Below are 17,407 nucleotides of genomic sequence, written 5' to 3' on the forward strand. Positions count from 1 at the left end.
CTGCTCCACTCATTCCGTGCTCCCTCTGCCCCGGAACAGGTTACTTCCTGTTCCGGGGCAGAGGGAGCACGGAATGAACGAAGCCGACAGGCGCGCGGCACCCCTCCAGCAGGTAAAAATGCACCCGGGGGGGGGGGGGGTGTCGTTTCACCGGGGGGAGGTGTCATTTCACTGGGGGGGGGGGCGCATCGGCGATCCGCCCCGGGTGTCAGCCGCCCTAGGAACGCCATTGCGTGTGGCTGACTCATCCTGCTTGCCCATGGAGAATTGGCAATATAGAATTTGCACTCAGTGTACGCTATCCTGGTGTACAACTTTAGGCGAGCTATAGAGAATTACCCCCTAAGGGGCCGGTGCTCAAAAAATCACTGTTTAGATCTGCGGTTGAAATTACCGATTTTGAAATAGAAAGCGATGCTCAAAGGAAATCTCATGCAAATGAACTGCACACAATTTAAGCAAGCAGCTCGGTAGGGAAAGCGCCTAGTGCATGTGTAGAACAGTCAGTTAGTAAGCATAGATGCTATACGCGTGCCCAAGAAAAAAAAGTGTGTGCCGTGGACACTCCTCCTCTATGTACTTCGGCCTTTTTTTTTTAGTTCCATGACAACTTTATCACAGTGCTTTTACATGCGGAAAACACGCACATGGCATATTTAACACACACGTGCAAATACTATTAAAATATGACAACAGACTGCTCTGCCGAGAAGTCACCATCATGCTACAACAGCTCCAGACCTCCCAGAAAAATTTACACATAAAATTAGGCGCTCCTTTCTCTGCGTCGCTCAGAAACAGCTGTGTATCGCTTGGAATGCTCATTTTAATACTAGTCATCTCGTTGTAATACATTTGTATAGGATTATCATTGGCTGCTACTGTGAACGGGAAGATTGACCAGAACCCCTTTGTGCATTGCTTGCTGAATAACGTGAATGCTAAACTGGCTAGAACCAGTCTAAATTGGATGTTGCTAGTACGGTAAGCGTTGTGCATCAGTCCCTAAGTACTTATTGCACTTTGGGGTACTTTTACAAAGGTACGCTGAAAAATGGCCTACGGTAGTGTAGATGTGGGTTTCAGGCGTGCGCAGAATCATTTCTCAGCGCACCTGTAAAAAATGCCCTTTTTAAAATTTTTGCCGAAAATGGACATGCGGCAAAATCAAAATTGCCGCGTGTCCATTTTGGGTCTGAGACCTTAATGCCAGCTGCTGACCTAGTGGTAAAGACTCACGTAACTGGGCGGTAATGACCTACATGTTCCAAATTCCACTCGGCGTGTGTCCGATATGGGTGGCCGAAAATAAAAATTATTTTTTTGGATGTGCGTATCGGATGCACGCCAAAAATGAAATTACCACAAGAGCCACATGGTAGCCATGACGTAACTCCATTTTGGCGCATGTTGGGCACGCATAGATGCTTATGCGGCTTGGTAAAAGGGCCCCTTTGTTCTTTTTAGCTTTCCAGGCACAGATAGTTAACCTTGCTGTCTATACCAAACACTTCCACCTCTTGGTGACTAGGGTCTCCCTTGAGAACCACTGATCCAGAGTGTAGAAACATCAGGCCTCTTGCAAAATGCAAGCAAAACTCTCAGCACTGAGAGAAAAAGCTAGACCACCCTCCTTTATCTATTTTGAATTCCTACAACGTTGTATGTACACCTGTAAAATTGTATTCAGGAAGGTGTTGAGTTTCTGGGACAAAGTGTGTTAATATTTCCTGACCTTTGCCGAGCTTCTCAGATGCGATGGAAAGCTATTTTAGCATTGAAATCTGAACTGGTGGCCTTGGGAGGGACTTTTTTTTTCCTTCAGTTTTCATGGAAATGTATGGTAAAAGTTTCTGATAAAAGCTAATTTTTCTGGATCCAGAACATTTGAAAAATGTTATAACATCCAGGCAACCTCAGGTCCTCTACTCCTTCCAATATTTCTGTTTAGTTGACTAATTTGTAACGCTATCACATGTAGAAGTAATTCTGTTTATCCTCCATTCAGAACATATTTCCTGTTGTATATCTTAGGAAATATTCTATTTTTGTTCCTGATTTTCAGTGCTCTTCCTTAGGAGCAACTGAATTTCTGAATTCTTGCCTCCTTGTCTAATATTTGTGTTTAAGTTAGAGATTAGATGTAATAGTTATATTCATTTCTTGTATTTATTTTTCAATTAATTATTATTTCTTAGGTCAAAGTTATTTGTTGTGTCAAGTGTTAGTGGCTTGTGTATTTATAATTCCAAGAAATAAAAATTAAAATAGAAATTGTATACAAGAAATTTGACGTGCAGAAAAAAATATCTTGTTGCTACGATATATGATAAAAAAAATATTGCATATTATATATATGCTTTTTACCTATACCCAGTCTGAGGTTATACTTGATTAAATAGTAAAACAGCAATTAACCACAATCTTCTGCATGTTGTAAATGATTTTACTGAGGGCTCACGGAAAGTTGCTGCGATTCGGTGTAAAATCTAGACCAGAACTGAAAAGCGGATCCGGTTGTATGGTGCTGAACTAGTGTATTCATCTCTAAGCATTTTGCCCAACTCTAGCAAAAACAGACGTCTTTAACAAATTAAAGGAAAGAGGAAAACAGAGAGAGAGAAAAAAGTGTGAAACGGAAAGAATGAGGCAGAATCAGAAAAGGCGAGTGGAAGAAATGGACAGAATAGGGGAAAAGCAGATTTTGCCCTCCCTCTCGGTCTCTTTTCTACCTTGCTAGACTACGAACCAGGAAATTTTCTTCTTGCCACACAGGGCTGAGTATTTTTTTCTGCTCGGCTTTGCAGAGGCAGCAAGAAGGCGAGCGGGGAGGGGGAGGGCAGGCGGTTCCTGGAAGAGCCAGCCTGGGGAGTTGGTCACATTCTTGGCTGGAATTCAATGACTGAGGCAGACAGCAACAAACAGAGAGAGAGGGAGGGAAGAGGAGGAGGAGGAGGGAAAGAGGGAGGAAGGGAGGGAGCAGCGGGCAGCAGCCACTCTGCCTCGGAAGCCTAAGAGCGAGGATGGTCCTCTGTCCTAGAAGGAACTGTTGAAGGAAGCCCCGGGCGCTGCAACTTCTTCTGGGCTGCTGTACTTTGCTTTTTGGGGGGTTGCTTTGGCCGGGGCGATGGGCAGCGGAGCGCGGGCTTTGGACTTGCCCGGGCGCCCTTAGGAGATCGGCAGCATCGGAGCGGGCACCTCTCTCTCCTCTCTCTCTCAGAAGCCATGGAGGCGGTGGGCAGGAGCGGCTTCCAGCCCCATCCCGGACTGCAGAAGACCCTGGAGCAGTTCCACCTGAGCTCCATGAGCTCGCTGGGCGGCCCGGCGGCTTTCTCGGCGCGCTGGGCACAGGACCCGTACAAGAAGCCCGAGCCGGGGGCCAAGGAAGCGGCCGAGCCGGCGCTGCCGCTGCCCGGCCCCCTCTTCATCCCGTGCGACCGCTCGACGGAGCGCTGCGAGACCATCCTGGAGGGCGAGACCATCTCGTGCTTCGTGGTGGGCGGCGAGAAGCGCCTGTGCCTGCCGCAGATCCTGAACTCGGTGCTGCGCGACTTCACCCTGCAGCAGATCAACGGCGTGTGCGACGAGTTGCACGTGTACTGCTCGCGTTGCACGGCCGAGCAGCTGGAGATCCTGAAGGTCATGGGCATCCTGCCCTTCTCGGCGCCCTCGTGCGGCCTGATCACCAAGACGGACGCCGAGCGCTTGTGCAACGCGCTGCTCTACGGCGGCGCCCTGCCGCCCGGGCGCCCCAGGAAGGAGCCGCTGGCGCTGGAGCTGAGCGAGCGCAGCTTCGCCGTCTACCACGAGTGCTTCGGCGAGGGCCGGGGGCTCTTCGTGCCCGAGCTCTACTCCAGCCCCAGCGCCGCCTGCATCCAGTGCCTGGACTGCCGCCTGATGTACCCGCCGCACAAGTTCGTGGTGCACTCGCACAAGCCCCTGGAGAACCGGACTTGCCACTGGGGCTTCGACTCGGCCAACTGGCGAGCCTACGTCCTCCTGGGCCAGGATTACACGGCCAAGGAAGAGAAGGGCAGGCTCGAGCAGCTGCTGGACGACATGAAGGACAAGTTTGACTACAACAGCAAGTACAAGAGGAAATCTGCCAGGGTGAGTGTTGGGGGGCTTGGACCGGAACGGGGTGGGGGGAGGATGCCTGGGTCAGGAATGGGGTGAGTGCACGGGGCGGGGTATTGTGCAGGAATAGGGTAGAAAACTTGCTCAAAAGCAAATAAATCCCAAATCATGTAGTGTTTCTCTTATACGTGGTCTAACTCGGGAAATCCTAAAAATGACTGCTCAGAAGGGGGGGGGGGGGCTCTTGCATTTATCCCGTCTTGTCAATGGATCCCAGGTGGAGGCAGGGTGAGTGTTGGGGGGCTTGGACCAGAACGGGGTGGGGGGCACCTGGGCAATGGTGCCTGGGTCAGGAATGGGGTGACGGGGGTAGAAAACTTATTTAAAAGAAAAGAAATCCCAAATCATGCAGTGTTTCTCTTATACGATAGTCTAACTCGGGAAATCCTAAAAATGACTACCCAGGGATGGGGGTGTTGCATTTATCCCGTCTTGTCAATGGATCCCAGGTGGAGGCATCATTGAAGTGCTGTTCACCGACACCGGGGCATCTCCTGCCTTCATCCCTGAAGAAAGTGCAGGACCGAAGTGCTTAACCCTTTGTTGGTCGTGTGTCTGTGTGGATGCTGGCCGGGATGTGCTTTTATTCAGCCCGAAGCCTTTCTTTAGGAAAGAAAAAGCCCTGGCCTGCTTCGCTGCTTCACCCCCCCCCCCCTCTCCTATTGCTAAGGATTCTCGGGCTTTTTAAAGACCCCCTTCACCTTTCAGTCTCTCTTTGAAAAGTAGTTGTAACTTTTTTTTTCATCCCTCTGGGCTGTAACAGGGCTTATTATTAGCAGCGTATAATAAAGCTGCATTTACTCAGCGCTGCTTGGGAGGCCAATTAATTCAGTTATTATTGCTTAAACCCTTTTTTCTTATTATCGGTGAATAGATTCCTTCCCACTTTTCCCCAGGAGTTCCTTACAACTGAATCTTGGAGCCATTGTTGCCAGCGTTAAGTGTAATGAGGCGCTTTATCTGCCGTCCTTGGAGGTGGATGTGTTTTTAATGGCTTGTCTGGCCCCTGCTAATCAAGGACTGAGGTGCTAGATTTGGGGGTGGCCCATCAACTCGGATGGGGGAAGGAGGCAGACTTAATTTTGCTAGGGATTCTGTTTTTTTTTTTTTTTTTTTTTCAGAGTGGGAATTTTTGATAGTGTAATGTATTTTTTTTGCTACAGTGGAAATTCAGCTATTTAAAGGACTCTCACCACTGCCAGGAAATCTGGGGGGTGGGGGGGATTCTAGTACAGTCGGATAGCACTGTCTTGCATTTTTATGAATATTTCTCTTTGTTTGCATTAGGCAGAGGAGAGGCAAAGGATGCACTCTTGATGCTAGGTACCTGGACCACTTTTCCCCAGATGGGATCTGAGGAGAGGCTTTAATTTGCTGGAGTCTGTGGCCAGCAGACCATTATCTCCTTTCACTTCACTTCCCCTGGCTGGTTTGATTTAGCTATTACTGCAGAACCTGTCTGTGCCCTTTGTCTGTATGTGCTGCTACCGTGTTGCTGAGCCTGTCTGTGCCTGTGGTTGGGTGTGCTGCTGCTGAGTTTGCATTTGTCTGTGCCTGTGGCTGGGTGTGCTGTTAATGCCACTGCTGAGCCTGTCTGACCTTGTTTCTCTGTTTGTGCTGCTGCTGCTTCTCTTACCTCTCTCTGTCTGGTGCCCTGCTAATACTGCTGCTGTCTGTGCCTGCTTATGGTTGAGCTGATGCTGCTGTCCTTGTGTCTGCCTGGCGGTGCGCTGTTGATCCTGTATCTGTGGCTGGGTAGGCTGCTGCTGTGTTTGTGCCTTGTGTCTGGTGCAACTGCCACCCTTGTGTCTGTCTGTCTGGGTGCACTGCTGCCACCCTTGTGTCTGTCTGGATGCACTGATGATCCTGTATCTGCCTGGGTATGCTGCTGCTGAATCTCTGGATGTACTGTTGTATTTATTTATTTTGTTTTCTGTCTGTGTGTTGCTTTTTTGAGGCAGGGTCTGCAGGTATTGCACAGCTCATAAAGTTAAGGCCACAGAATTTAAAGGGAGACCTTAGCCCTGCAGTCTGGCACAACAGTCTGGCATACCTTCAATACTTTTGACTCAGTTTAATGTTTTTCTCTTAGAAGGGGAAGGGGGTTAGATACCACATACAGTTCAAGCTTCTCCTACTAACCTACAAATGCACTCGATCTGCAGCCCCTCCTTACCTCTCTACCCTCATCTCCCCTTACGTCCCTACCCGTAACCTCCGCTCTCAAGACAAATCCCTCCTTTCAGTACCCTTCTCCACCACCGCCAAATCCGGGCTCCGCCCTTTCTGCCTCGCCTCACCCCATGCTTGGAACAAACTCCCTGAGCCCATACGCCAGGCCCCCTCCCTACCCATCTTCAAATCATTGCTCAAAGCCCACCTCTTTAGTGTCGCTTTCGGCACCTAATCACAACACCTCTACTCAGGAAATCTAGACTACCCCAACTTGACATTTCGTCCTTTAGATTGTAAGCTCTTCTGAGCAGGGACCGTCCTTCTTTGTTAATTTGTACAGCGCTGCGTAACCCTAGTAGCGCTCTAGAAATGTTAAGTAGTAGTAGTAGTAGTAAGGGGGTTAGATATAATTCCTTTCTATGGTTGAAATCAAAGAGGTTTACTTATTATATACAGGTACTTATTTTGTAAATGAGGCAATGTGGGGGGGGGGGGGGGGGGGTTAAGTGACTTGCCCAGAGTTACAAGGAGCTGCAGTGGGAATTGAACCTGGCACCCCAGGTTTTCAGGCTGCTGCACCAACCATTAGAGGCTACTCCTCCGCTCCACTCTTGTAAAGCAGCTAGGTTAACTCTTTCACCTTTATCCAGGCTGTAACCTTCAGCTTGTGCTGATTTTCTTTAAACTCCATCTGTCTTCATTCTTCTCACACCCCCTTTATTCTTTCCCACAGTTCTTTTTCTTCCCAGCTTGCCTTGGCATTTAACCTCTTCATCCTTCCTGGGCTGTGTTTTGCAAGGTTCTGGTGTTAAGGAATTCTCTGTCTCTCTTCTGTCCCCAAGTTTCCCTTCCTTTTTGTTTTAATCAAGCCATATAGATTAAATTAGAACTCTGTTGTAAACGGCCCCCCGCCTGTAAAATTAAGTGCAAGAAGTTGTGATTGTACTGGTGAGCGGTGTGAATGGAATTTAATGTCTGAAAATGGTTTCTGTATGACTAGTTCAGCATGAGGAAATGGGGGGGGGGGGGGGGGTTCTTGTGCCCTAGAGTACTGCTTCCTTACCATTTCCTCCTGGGACCCAAAAGCTAGTCAAGAAATGTATTAAATTAGTGTAATTAAGAGGTATCACTTTATAGGTTTTTGTTCCATTTGCTAGTCTTTCTTGGATTGCAGAAATTTACTTTGGTTGGTGGAAAAATAAGTTTGTTAGTGGGAAAGATTTTTTTTGTTTTGTTTTGTTTTAGTCTTGGGTGGTTTTACAATTTGTGGTTGAAAGGTTTCCCTCAGCTTCGGCAAAGTAAAGTCACCAAATAAGAATGCAAAAGCAATGGTCACGGGGTAAATTTAAGTGGATGGTACAAAACTACAGTCTGGGAATTATCAACAAAGCTTGCAGAATGAAGTTGATGCCTAGCTGACCATTTTAAGAAAGAAAAACACCGAATAATGGAATATAATTTGCATATGAACCTGCCTTCCAATCATTTGCCATTACTTCACCGAGAGCCAGTCAGATTGCAGAGCAGCTGATGTTTTATTCATCCCCAAACTGTAATTTCATGGTGTTCCTCATGCCAGATTCTAGGTTTGGCTATCTGCACTTTGGTGGTTCTTCTGTAGGAAAACACTGTCATCTGGAAAATATTATGGCTGCTGTTTTCTAAATAAAATACATGGATGTTTTGCACGGAGTGAAATAATTAAGTAAGGTGCGCTAAATGCAAAACCTCTGCAGCAACTATTGTGGGTGTTGCGAGCACTTTTGGGGTTTGTAGAATACGCTTAGGGCCCAGTCTGCGCGAATAAATCTAGTAGCAGGAATTTATGTGCGGAGCAGGTATATTCTGTAACAGCGCGCATCATTTTTAGAAAGGCCCACAAACTGTCCATTCCACGCCCCCTTTTCAGCTGCACGCATTAGAATTTACGTGCATCACTTTACAGAATATGCTTAGCAAGTTGTGTGTGTAAATTCTAATTAAAGCCAATTAGTGTCAATAATTGCTTGTTAAGTGGCAATTATTGGGGCTGATTGGCTTGTTAAAATAACTAAGTGGCGCGCGTTATTTAGAATACAACCTGATTTCCACGCGCGACTCAAGTCGCACTGTATAGAATCTGGGGGATAATGTATTACCTGCCACATTTGCAGAGGACTTACTGATATATTGGGCAGTTATCTTCTATTTATCTTACTAGGAGCCCTAGATATATAAATACTTCAAGCTTAATCGGTCCTAGATATATGCAATTATTTCTTATACACTTGTGTCCACCATATTTACCACTTTTTCAATTTATTCAATTTTTTGCCTCAGTAGTGCTCATTTACCAATGATTATTTTGGGCAATTTATTTAGCACTAGATTCTTCATCGGCTTTTATGCAATCATTTTGGTTGTATTTTAATACTTTAGACACTTACCTTTATAGATAGTCAGACTGGGGGCTCAAAACTGTCCGACATGCATGTTTCGCCAGCTAGGCTGGGGTAAGTTGCAGGGGTAATCCCAAAAACAATGTAGCGAAGCTGGCGCTGAAAACGGCAAAGGGGGAAGTCCTTGACACAGCCTAGCTGGCGAAACATGCATGTCGGACAGTTTTGAGCCCCCAGTCTGACTATCTATAAAGGTAAGTGTCTAAAGTATTAAAATACAACCAAAATGATTGCATAAAAGCCGATGAAGAATCTAGTGCTAAATAAATTGCCCAAAATAATCATTGGTAAATGAGCACTACTGAGGCAAAAAATTGAATAAATTGAAAAAGTGGTAAATATGGTGGACACAAGTGTATAAGAAACATTTGCAGAGGATGCACGCTAAGGTCCTTTGCATGGGGTAGTCTGTGCTCCCTTCCTGAGCCAAACTTACATTTTTTCATGTTAGCAGTTTGGTTTGGTTGTTGGTTCATGCTAACAGTTAACACAATGCCATTCAAACTTAGCGCATGAAATAGCTAATGCAGCTTAGGAAATAGGGACCTTTATGAGCTGTTACAAGTGTTTCATTAAAACCTTGTGGAAGAGTTTTTTTTTTTGCATTTTGGGATAGTAATTATCTTTGAATTGGATTGCCTTGGAAAATACTGCAAAATATGGAGAAAAATTGCATCTCCACCCAGTCTGTGGCATCCTTCCAAGAAATTTGAATTTGACAGCTGTCACCATTGGTTTTTGTGTTCTAAAGGAATGCCCGGCGTATTATTTTTAAGAGATTATCATCATATAGGGGATGGGGAACAGTCTTTGGAATTTTCCCACTCCCCTCTATCCAAAAGAAATCTGTCTTGCATTCAAGTCTGTGTACTTGTAATGGAAACATTTTGTATCAGTGCACAGTCTGGGGCCGAGTGCAGTGCTTGCTGTTCATTCTGAGAGCGGGTTTCTCAGCTGAAAACCTTCATAATGCAGTAATTGCATTTTCTGTAAAGTAAACTTGGGAATTAAAAAAAAAAGCAAGTTGATCGATTCTTCATTGCCCCTGGCTGTCTTGTCTAGTGATTCATGAGGCAGTTTACTTGCAGGCAGCAATAGTTGAAAATGTTATCACTGCTGAATTTTCCTTTTTTTTTTTTTTTTTCTCCATCCCCCCCCCCCCCCCCATCTGTTTTAAAAGGTGTTTGAGAGGTTGAGTTGAGCACTGTCTGGTGTGGAACTGCACCCATTTGATGGGATGTGACTGTGAGCCACAATTTAAAAATGTAACAGTGACATGCTCCAAAGACTTGCATCTTCACTCTTAGTTCTGCCTATTTTGTGGTATGGTTTTGAAGAATAATGTCATTGACGGGGATTACTCCTTGGTTTCCCAACCTTTTCAGTGGCCGGTTTGTGTAATGTCTGTCTGAAGTGTTGAGTAAAGGCATTGAAATAGCAGACAGGATATCAAGTGCTAGGAAGTCTGGCTGGAACAGCTGGGTGGCTCCTTTCGCATATTTGTAGAGTCTGTTCTGGAAGCTGAGATTCCCGTTCAGCCCCAGTACAGTTTTCTCCCCAATAATTAATTTTGTGTATACTTGGCTCTGCTGGGGCTGAAATGTCGACCTTTATGTAGTGCTGAAAGCATTACACAAGATTTAATAATGTTACTTTTACAATGAGAGTTGTGTAAGATACAGATGATTTCTTCACTGCAAGCATTGAGCAAGCTCAAACTGAAATATATTCTGAAAGCCACAAAACTGGCCATTCTATCTTTCAGTAGTTTAGGTAGAGATATGATATGTCTGCCTGGGGCACCACTCATCTGGTGTATTCTGATGGTTTCATCAACCAGGGTTTTTTCTGCTACCTGATATCCTGTGAATAACTTTTGTAGTCTTGTAGGCTAACCAGACAAAACAAGTACTAGGAATCCCAGAATGCTTTGGGAGGGGGAGACAGTTGCTTACCCTTGGATGACCATGAACTTGGGGGCCCTTTTACTAAGCCGCGTAGGCGCCTACGCGCGCCAAATCAGAGTTACCGCCCAGTTACCGCGTGGCCCTTGCGGTAATTTCAATTTTGGCGCGCGCCTGAAAAAATATTTTTTTTATTTTCTGATACGCGGCAGCTACACGCATCAAGTGGAATTTGACGTGCGTAGACCATTACCGCCCGGTTACTGCGTGAGACCTTACCGCTAGGTCAGTGGCTTGCGGTAAGGTCTCAGACCTAAAATGGACGCGCAGCAATTTTCATTTTGCCGCACGTCCATTTTCGGCAAAACGAAAAATGGCATTTTTTTGTAGGTGCACTAAAAAATAATTCTGCGCGCACGCCCAAAATACGCGTCTACACTGCCGCAGGCCATTTTTCAGCGCACCTTAGTAAAAGGACCCCTTGGTCTTTATAGCCAAGGCAAAGAGTGGAACATTTGTTAGTCATGAGAGCGACCTCTTATGCTCAGGGAAAATCTTCCAGCTGAAGGTGATGTAGTCCAGCTGATGTAACAAAACCATAGGTCTGCATAGATTTGGCCTCTCTTTGGCTTCTCTGTTCATTTAGGTTTTTTTTTTTTACAAAGGCGTGCTAGTATTTATAGCGTGTTCTAATGATTAGCATGTGCTAAACGCTAGAGACGCCTATAGGAATATATGGGCATCTTTAGCGTTTAGCGTGCGCTAAGAACACTAGTGCAGCTTTGTAAAAGGGGCCCTTAGGGTTCACCATAGGGTCATTGGGAAGGAAGTTCAAATTATCACCTTTTTGCTATCCTGTCCAAAGTGTTAATAAGTTGTGAGACTTTGTCAGACTGGCCTGATGGTAAATAATAGAATGTTGTAGAAGTTGATTCCTTTGGCAGAGCTCCTGTGACCTCAAACATTCTTTTCTGGATTATTCTTTTCTTTGTAAGAAAATCATCACATCCATTGTATTGTTAAGCACTAGGAAGGTGAAAGTTGATGTACTTGTAAGATTGCTTGAGGGAGGCTTTCATGCACCCATTACACTGCAAGACTCATATTTCCTGCCCTCTTTAATACACCAGTTGCAGGATGAAACATTCTCAGGGAGTGCTAAAAGTGATACATTGAAACAAGATGAGAAGTATGTTCTCAAGTCTTTGTCTTTATTTGTTCCAATTTTGTCACTGGTTACTAAGGACGTAATTGTGTAACATCATTTCCACTCACTTGTCACCGATGCACTTCAGTGATGTCTGATAGAATACTGATTATATCAAAATGTGTGCTTTGGCATCAAGCTGGTGGGTGTGTACATGGCTGGAATTTGGGCAGAGCGTGGGCGATAGCATGCAACTGCACATGTAGATTATAAAATGCTTTCATTTACATGGAAACTTGCAAAATATTGGCACAGAAATTTCCGCGCCTGCAGTGTAGGCATGCATTAGGTGATGTGCGAGAGTATTTTATAAAAACAAGTGTGGATGCATTCTGAGCTAATCAGTGCAGATACATTGCCATGCGCAAACCAATTATAGCATGTGCTTAGTGCGTGAGGCTTTACCGCCTACATAATGGGTGGGGTAAGGGCTCACGCACAAATGACAAAATTAGTGTGTGGTCAGTGATACAAAAAAAAAATAGGAAATTTGGCCATTTTACCCCAACAGAAAAAATGGCCTTAGCACACAGCAAAGAGCCACGTAAGGGTGTGCTAAGGCCACATTTTATTGCTGTTTGGTAAAAGGGACCCTAAGTAAGATTTACACCTCACCGTTTCTCTACTTATAAAATGCCCCATATACCCTCCCAACTCAATCCCCCCTAATCCCACAGTAATTGTTTTTTTGTTACATTTGTACCCCGCGCTTTCCCACTCATGGTAGGCTCAATGCGGCTTACATGGGGCAATGGAGGGTTAAGTGACTTGCCCAGAGTCACAAGGAGCTGCCTGTGCCTGAAGTGGGAATCGAACTCAGTTCCTCAGTTCCCCAGGACCAAAGTCCACCACCCTAACCACTAGGCCACTCCTCCACTGTTGCTACTATTTGAGATTCTACATGGAATGTTGCTGTTCCAACATTCCATGTAGAAGTCGGCCCTTGCAGATCACCAATGTGGCCGCGCAGGCTTCTGCTTCTGCGAGTCTGATGTCCTGCATGTACGTGCAGGACGTCAGACTCACAGAAACAGAAGCCTGCGCAGCTGCAAGGGCAGGCTTCTACATGGAATGTTGCTAGTGGAATAGCAACATTAACATTCCATGTAGAATCTCCAATAGTAGCAACATTCCATGTAGAATCTCCAATAGTATCTATTTTATTTTTGTTACATTCGTACCCCACGCTTTCCCACTCATGGCAGGCTCAATGCGGCTTACATGGGGCAATGGAGGGTTAAGTGACTTGCCCAGAGTCACAAGGAGCTGCCTGTGCCTGAAGTGGGAATTGAACTCAGTTCCTCAGTTCCCCAGGACCAAAGTCCACCACCCTAACCACTAGGTCACTTCATGCGCAAACCAATTATAGCATGTGCTTAAGGAACAATTCCCTTCCAAAAACTATCCATCCAATATCACTCATATATGTATACTGTCTTTGAGAGCTTGCTCCTTTGAATGCATAGCTGTAAGACTGTGGGAATGCAGGATGTAGTGGTGCCCTGGCTTTGAAATTCTGGGGCATGCAGAAAACCACACACAGGTGTTTGGGATTGAATAGAATATCCCTTGAGCCAGATAGAATATCTTTATATGACCACATGAGAATAAATGTGGGATGCCAAGTAGTTCCAGGTGTCGCTGCTTTGCAGAATTGAGATGGTGACGTATAGGTCTCTGTACGTACATGGAAACCTGGAAAGATCCTGAGAACCAGGTCACTTGGGTTTTTCAGTTTAGCAACTGGGGCCCAAAATCCAGCAAAGCAAAAACAAGAAAAAAAAAAGTGAAAAGAAAAAAAGAACTAAGGGGCCCTCTTACTAAGCCGTAGTAGGACTACGGCGTAGCCAATGCTCGTCGTATCAACCCTACTTCCGGGGTAGTGCGGGCGCCCGGCAGTAGTTCTGAAGTTGGCGTGCACAGTTTCCTGTGGTAGAAAATTAATTTTATGTTTAAGTTGGTTTTATTCATGACAAACAAGAGCAAGCAATACAAGGCAAAGTAAGACTGTCAACAAGGTCGTCATTTTTACAATAAATCCCAACCAACCCACCCCATCCCAAAGTAATTAGCAGAGCTGGCAGTCCAAAGAAAATAATTTTATATTTTCTATCGTAGGGGACGTTACCGGCGGTAAGCATGGCCACATTGCCGCTCGCTGCCTGATTACCGCATGAGTAGTGCGTGAGCCCTTTCCGCTTTCTAAATAGGTGGCGGTAAGGGCCCAGGCAGTAAAAGCAGTCGCAGGCTGACTTAAATATTAGCACATGACCATTTACTCTCCCATTTTTAAAAAAGGCCTTTTACCCACCGTGGTAAAAAATGGCCTAGTGCGTGCCAATTTCAGGTGCCAAAACTAGCACAGGCCACTTTTTACTCCCATAAAAGAGGAAAATAAAACAAGGAAAATTACAACAAAAAAGAGCAAAAAAAAAATAAAAGTACAGAAACAAATTTTCCTGGTTCCTAAACCTTTTTGACTGGCAACCAAGGGCCCCTTTTACCATTGGGGTGCGGTAAGGGCTTCTGCGCTAACCCTGCAGTAACTGAGCAGCTTGTGGCTCTGCCCGATTACTTTTGGAAATGACAGCACGGTACGGGTGGGAAGTACCACTGAGGTGTTGAGGTAGCCTGGCAGTACTTCCGTTATAGCGACCGGTAAGCTCGCGTTGGGCTTACCTCCGCTTAGTAACAGGATCCCCAAGTTTTCTAAATGTATTTCTCACCTCTGCATATAGGCACAATTACGTGTGGTTTGTTATATTACTGCCACAGTACAAACCCCTTCTGGAAGGAAGTCCACTGAGGATAATTAAAGGGTTAAAATGATGCTGCATCAGTTTTTAAAAACATTTTATATGGAAATATTAGGATTTTTTGTGGGGTGGTCAGATTGTGAAAGACTAATTGGTTGCTGTAACTGGTCAAGTGTTGTGTATGCAACGTTTTGACGGAAAGATCAGTTGATGTGGACTTTTCTTTAAAAATGTGCAAAGCAGCCCTTTTTACTAAGCTGTGCTAAAAAGTGGCCTGTGCAATTTTTAGCATGTGTGTTTCCCATACACTGAGGCCACTTTTAGCGCTATTGTAAAATGGCTGCAATTTCTTTTTTTTTTTCCATTGGCCACGCGCTAATTTCCCAATGAGCACACGGCCATTTGTGTTGTGTAGGCGGCAGGGGCTCTCATGCTAATCCTGCGCAAATCAGCGTGAGCCAACGCCCACGTTCTAACCAATTAACGCAAGGCACATGTACTCTCCGCTTCTAAACACGCCCCCCCCCACACTAAAAATTAAAATCTATTGTTTAGTGCATGGAAGCGTGTGCCAATTCCAAAACTACCTGGGATATCTGAGTGCGTCCCACGCTAGTGCTTACCGCAGCTTAGTAAAAGGACCCCAAAGTAGTAAAGAAATACGTTTGGTAATTTCATTTTCTTCATAAGTATATAAGTAATGCCACACTGGGAAAAGACCAAGGGTCCATCAAGCCCAGCATCCTGTCCACGACAGCGGCCAATCCAGGCCAAGGGCACCTGGCGAGCTTCCCAAACGTACAAACATTCTATACATGTTATTCCTGGAATTGTGGATTCTTCCCAAGTCCATTTAGTAGCGGTTTATGGACTTGTCCTTTAGGAAACCGTCTAACCCCTTTTTAAACTCTGCTAAGCTAACTGCCTTCACCACGTTCTCTGGCAATGAATTCCAGAGTTTAATTATGCGTTGGGTGAAGAAAAAGTTTCTCCGATTTGTTTTAAATTTACTACACTGTAGTTTCATCGCATGCCCCCTAGTCCTAGTATTTTTGGAAAGCGTGAACAGACGCTTCACATCCACCTGTTCCACTCCACTCATTATTTTATATACCTCTATCATGTCTCCCCTCAGCCTTCCTTTTCACTTTTGTTCTATTACTTTAGAGTAAAGTGTGAATTTTGGGGGATGTAGCCCTAAATCTTGATTGTGTGTATGAGATGCAAAGGACCAGCAGACTTTGTGTTGATTCATTATAGTAGGGACTGCACTTAATACATTTTGGGCCAAATGCTATAAATGGCGCCTTTAAAAATTGGCGCCGAAAAACCACATGTAGTTTATCGAATATGCCTATGTACCGTTCTTGGGACTAAAATTTAAGGACATCCATTTAGTCCACCTAAAACCAGGCCTAAATACCTGCGCCTAAGTTAGGCACAGATCAGGTGTATTCCAATATAATGAGCATAGTTTTTTTGACACAGAGAAACAAAGTGGGAAGTGGACCAATGATTTCAGGACGCTGAGACTATGGTGGTATATAAAGGAGTAAACTTTATTGTAGACTCTACACAGTACTGTGTTTCGGCCACAGGCCTGCCTCAGGAGTCTAAAGAGTTAAAGAAATACATTTTTATAAATTAAAAAACGCAACGTAAATATACAAGAATATAATTCTAAAAATTTGTGCATACAAATGTGTGTAATTATCGAATTAATTATTTGAAACACTCACAACCCACCCATTCCACGCTCATGACCATGCCCTCTTTTTGACTGCATGCATTAGAATTTATACGCACCTACACTTAGAAAGTTGTGCACGTAAATTCTAATTAAAGCCAATTAGTGCCACTAATTGGTTGTTAAGTACCAATTATTGGCACTGATTGGCTTGTTAATCAATTAAGTTGTGTGTGCTATTTGGCCATGCAGCCAAATTAGCGTGCACAACTTAAGACACCATATATAGAATTTGGGGGTTTGTGCACACAGGAGAAATAAAACAGAGGTGCTCTAAAAAAAACTCCCATGATTCAGTCTGTGGTCAGAAACTCCGTCCCAAATTCAGCGATTGTTCTCACGGGTGGGATTTATCAGTCTAATTCCAGATTGTGATAAATTAAGTTTTGAGAAATCTGTGCCTGTTTAGGGACTAATGTAGTAGACTGGGACCAGTAAGAGCAATTCACGGGATAATTGGGATAGGGTAGAGGCTCTTCCTGACAATAGCGGAAAAAAAAAGTGCACCACCAAAGTTTTTTTCTTTTGTTCATTCCTCCGAAGTGAATATTTGTAAAAATACCCCATCTTAATTCTTTAAGCTTAAGAAATGGGATTGCAGAAATCCAAAGGAAATAAGGAACATTGCGAAGACTTTACTTAACATAAGGCAATAAATGCCAAGTTTCTTTTTTTTTCTCCAAAGTTCATTCATCTCTTTCACTTCTTTGCTCTGGGCTGTTTATTAGGGCTCCTCTTTTTTCTTCCACCCAAACAAAAGCCTAGATATGACAAAAGGAACTTGAATTTCAGGCTGAAGCCAGAGAGCAGTGAATGATTGATTTGAATATTATGCAGGTGTGCTGGTACCTTTCATTCATGCCCCAGCATGATTCCTGTTCCAACAAAAAAAAAAAAAGGGGGGGGGGTAGGGGGTGGGGAATTAGCAGTCTATGAAAACTACTGCTACTACTAATTATTTCTATAGCTTTACGATACGTAAACAGCGCTGTACTCATTATTGACTAGATTCTATATATGACGCCTGAAAATTCTGCATGGGA

At 44.7% G+C, this 17,407-nt stretch overlaps 1 protein-coding gene across 1 annotated transcript in view; it reads left to right on the plus strand.

Annotated features, from left to right (window-relative positions):
* Positions 1 to 2,727: 2,727 nt before the first annotated feature.
* The window catches only part of SKI (SKI proto-oncogene), a 203,530-nt gene continuing 188,850 nt past the window's right edge, over positions 2,728 to 17,407 (plus strand). The window contains exon 1 of the mRNA XM_030185936.1: positions 2,728 to 4,110. Coding sequence (XP_030041796.1) covers positions 3,226 to 4,110 — 885 coding nt within the window. The 5' untranslated portion in view covers positions 2,728 to 3,225. The remainder of the gene's footprint in view (positions 4,111 to 17,407) is intronic.

This window comes from Microcaecilia unicolor, chromosome 13, assembly GCF_901765095.1.
Source record: "Microcaecilia unicolor chromosome 13, aMicUni1.1, whole genome shotgun sequence".
Taxonomy (NCBI): Eukaryota; Metazoa; Chordata; class Amphibia; order Gymnophiona; family Siphonopidae; genus Microcaecilia; species Microcaecilia unicolor.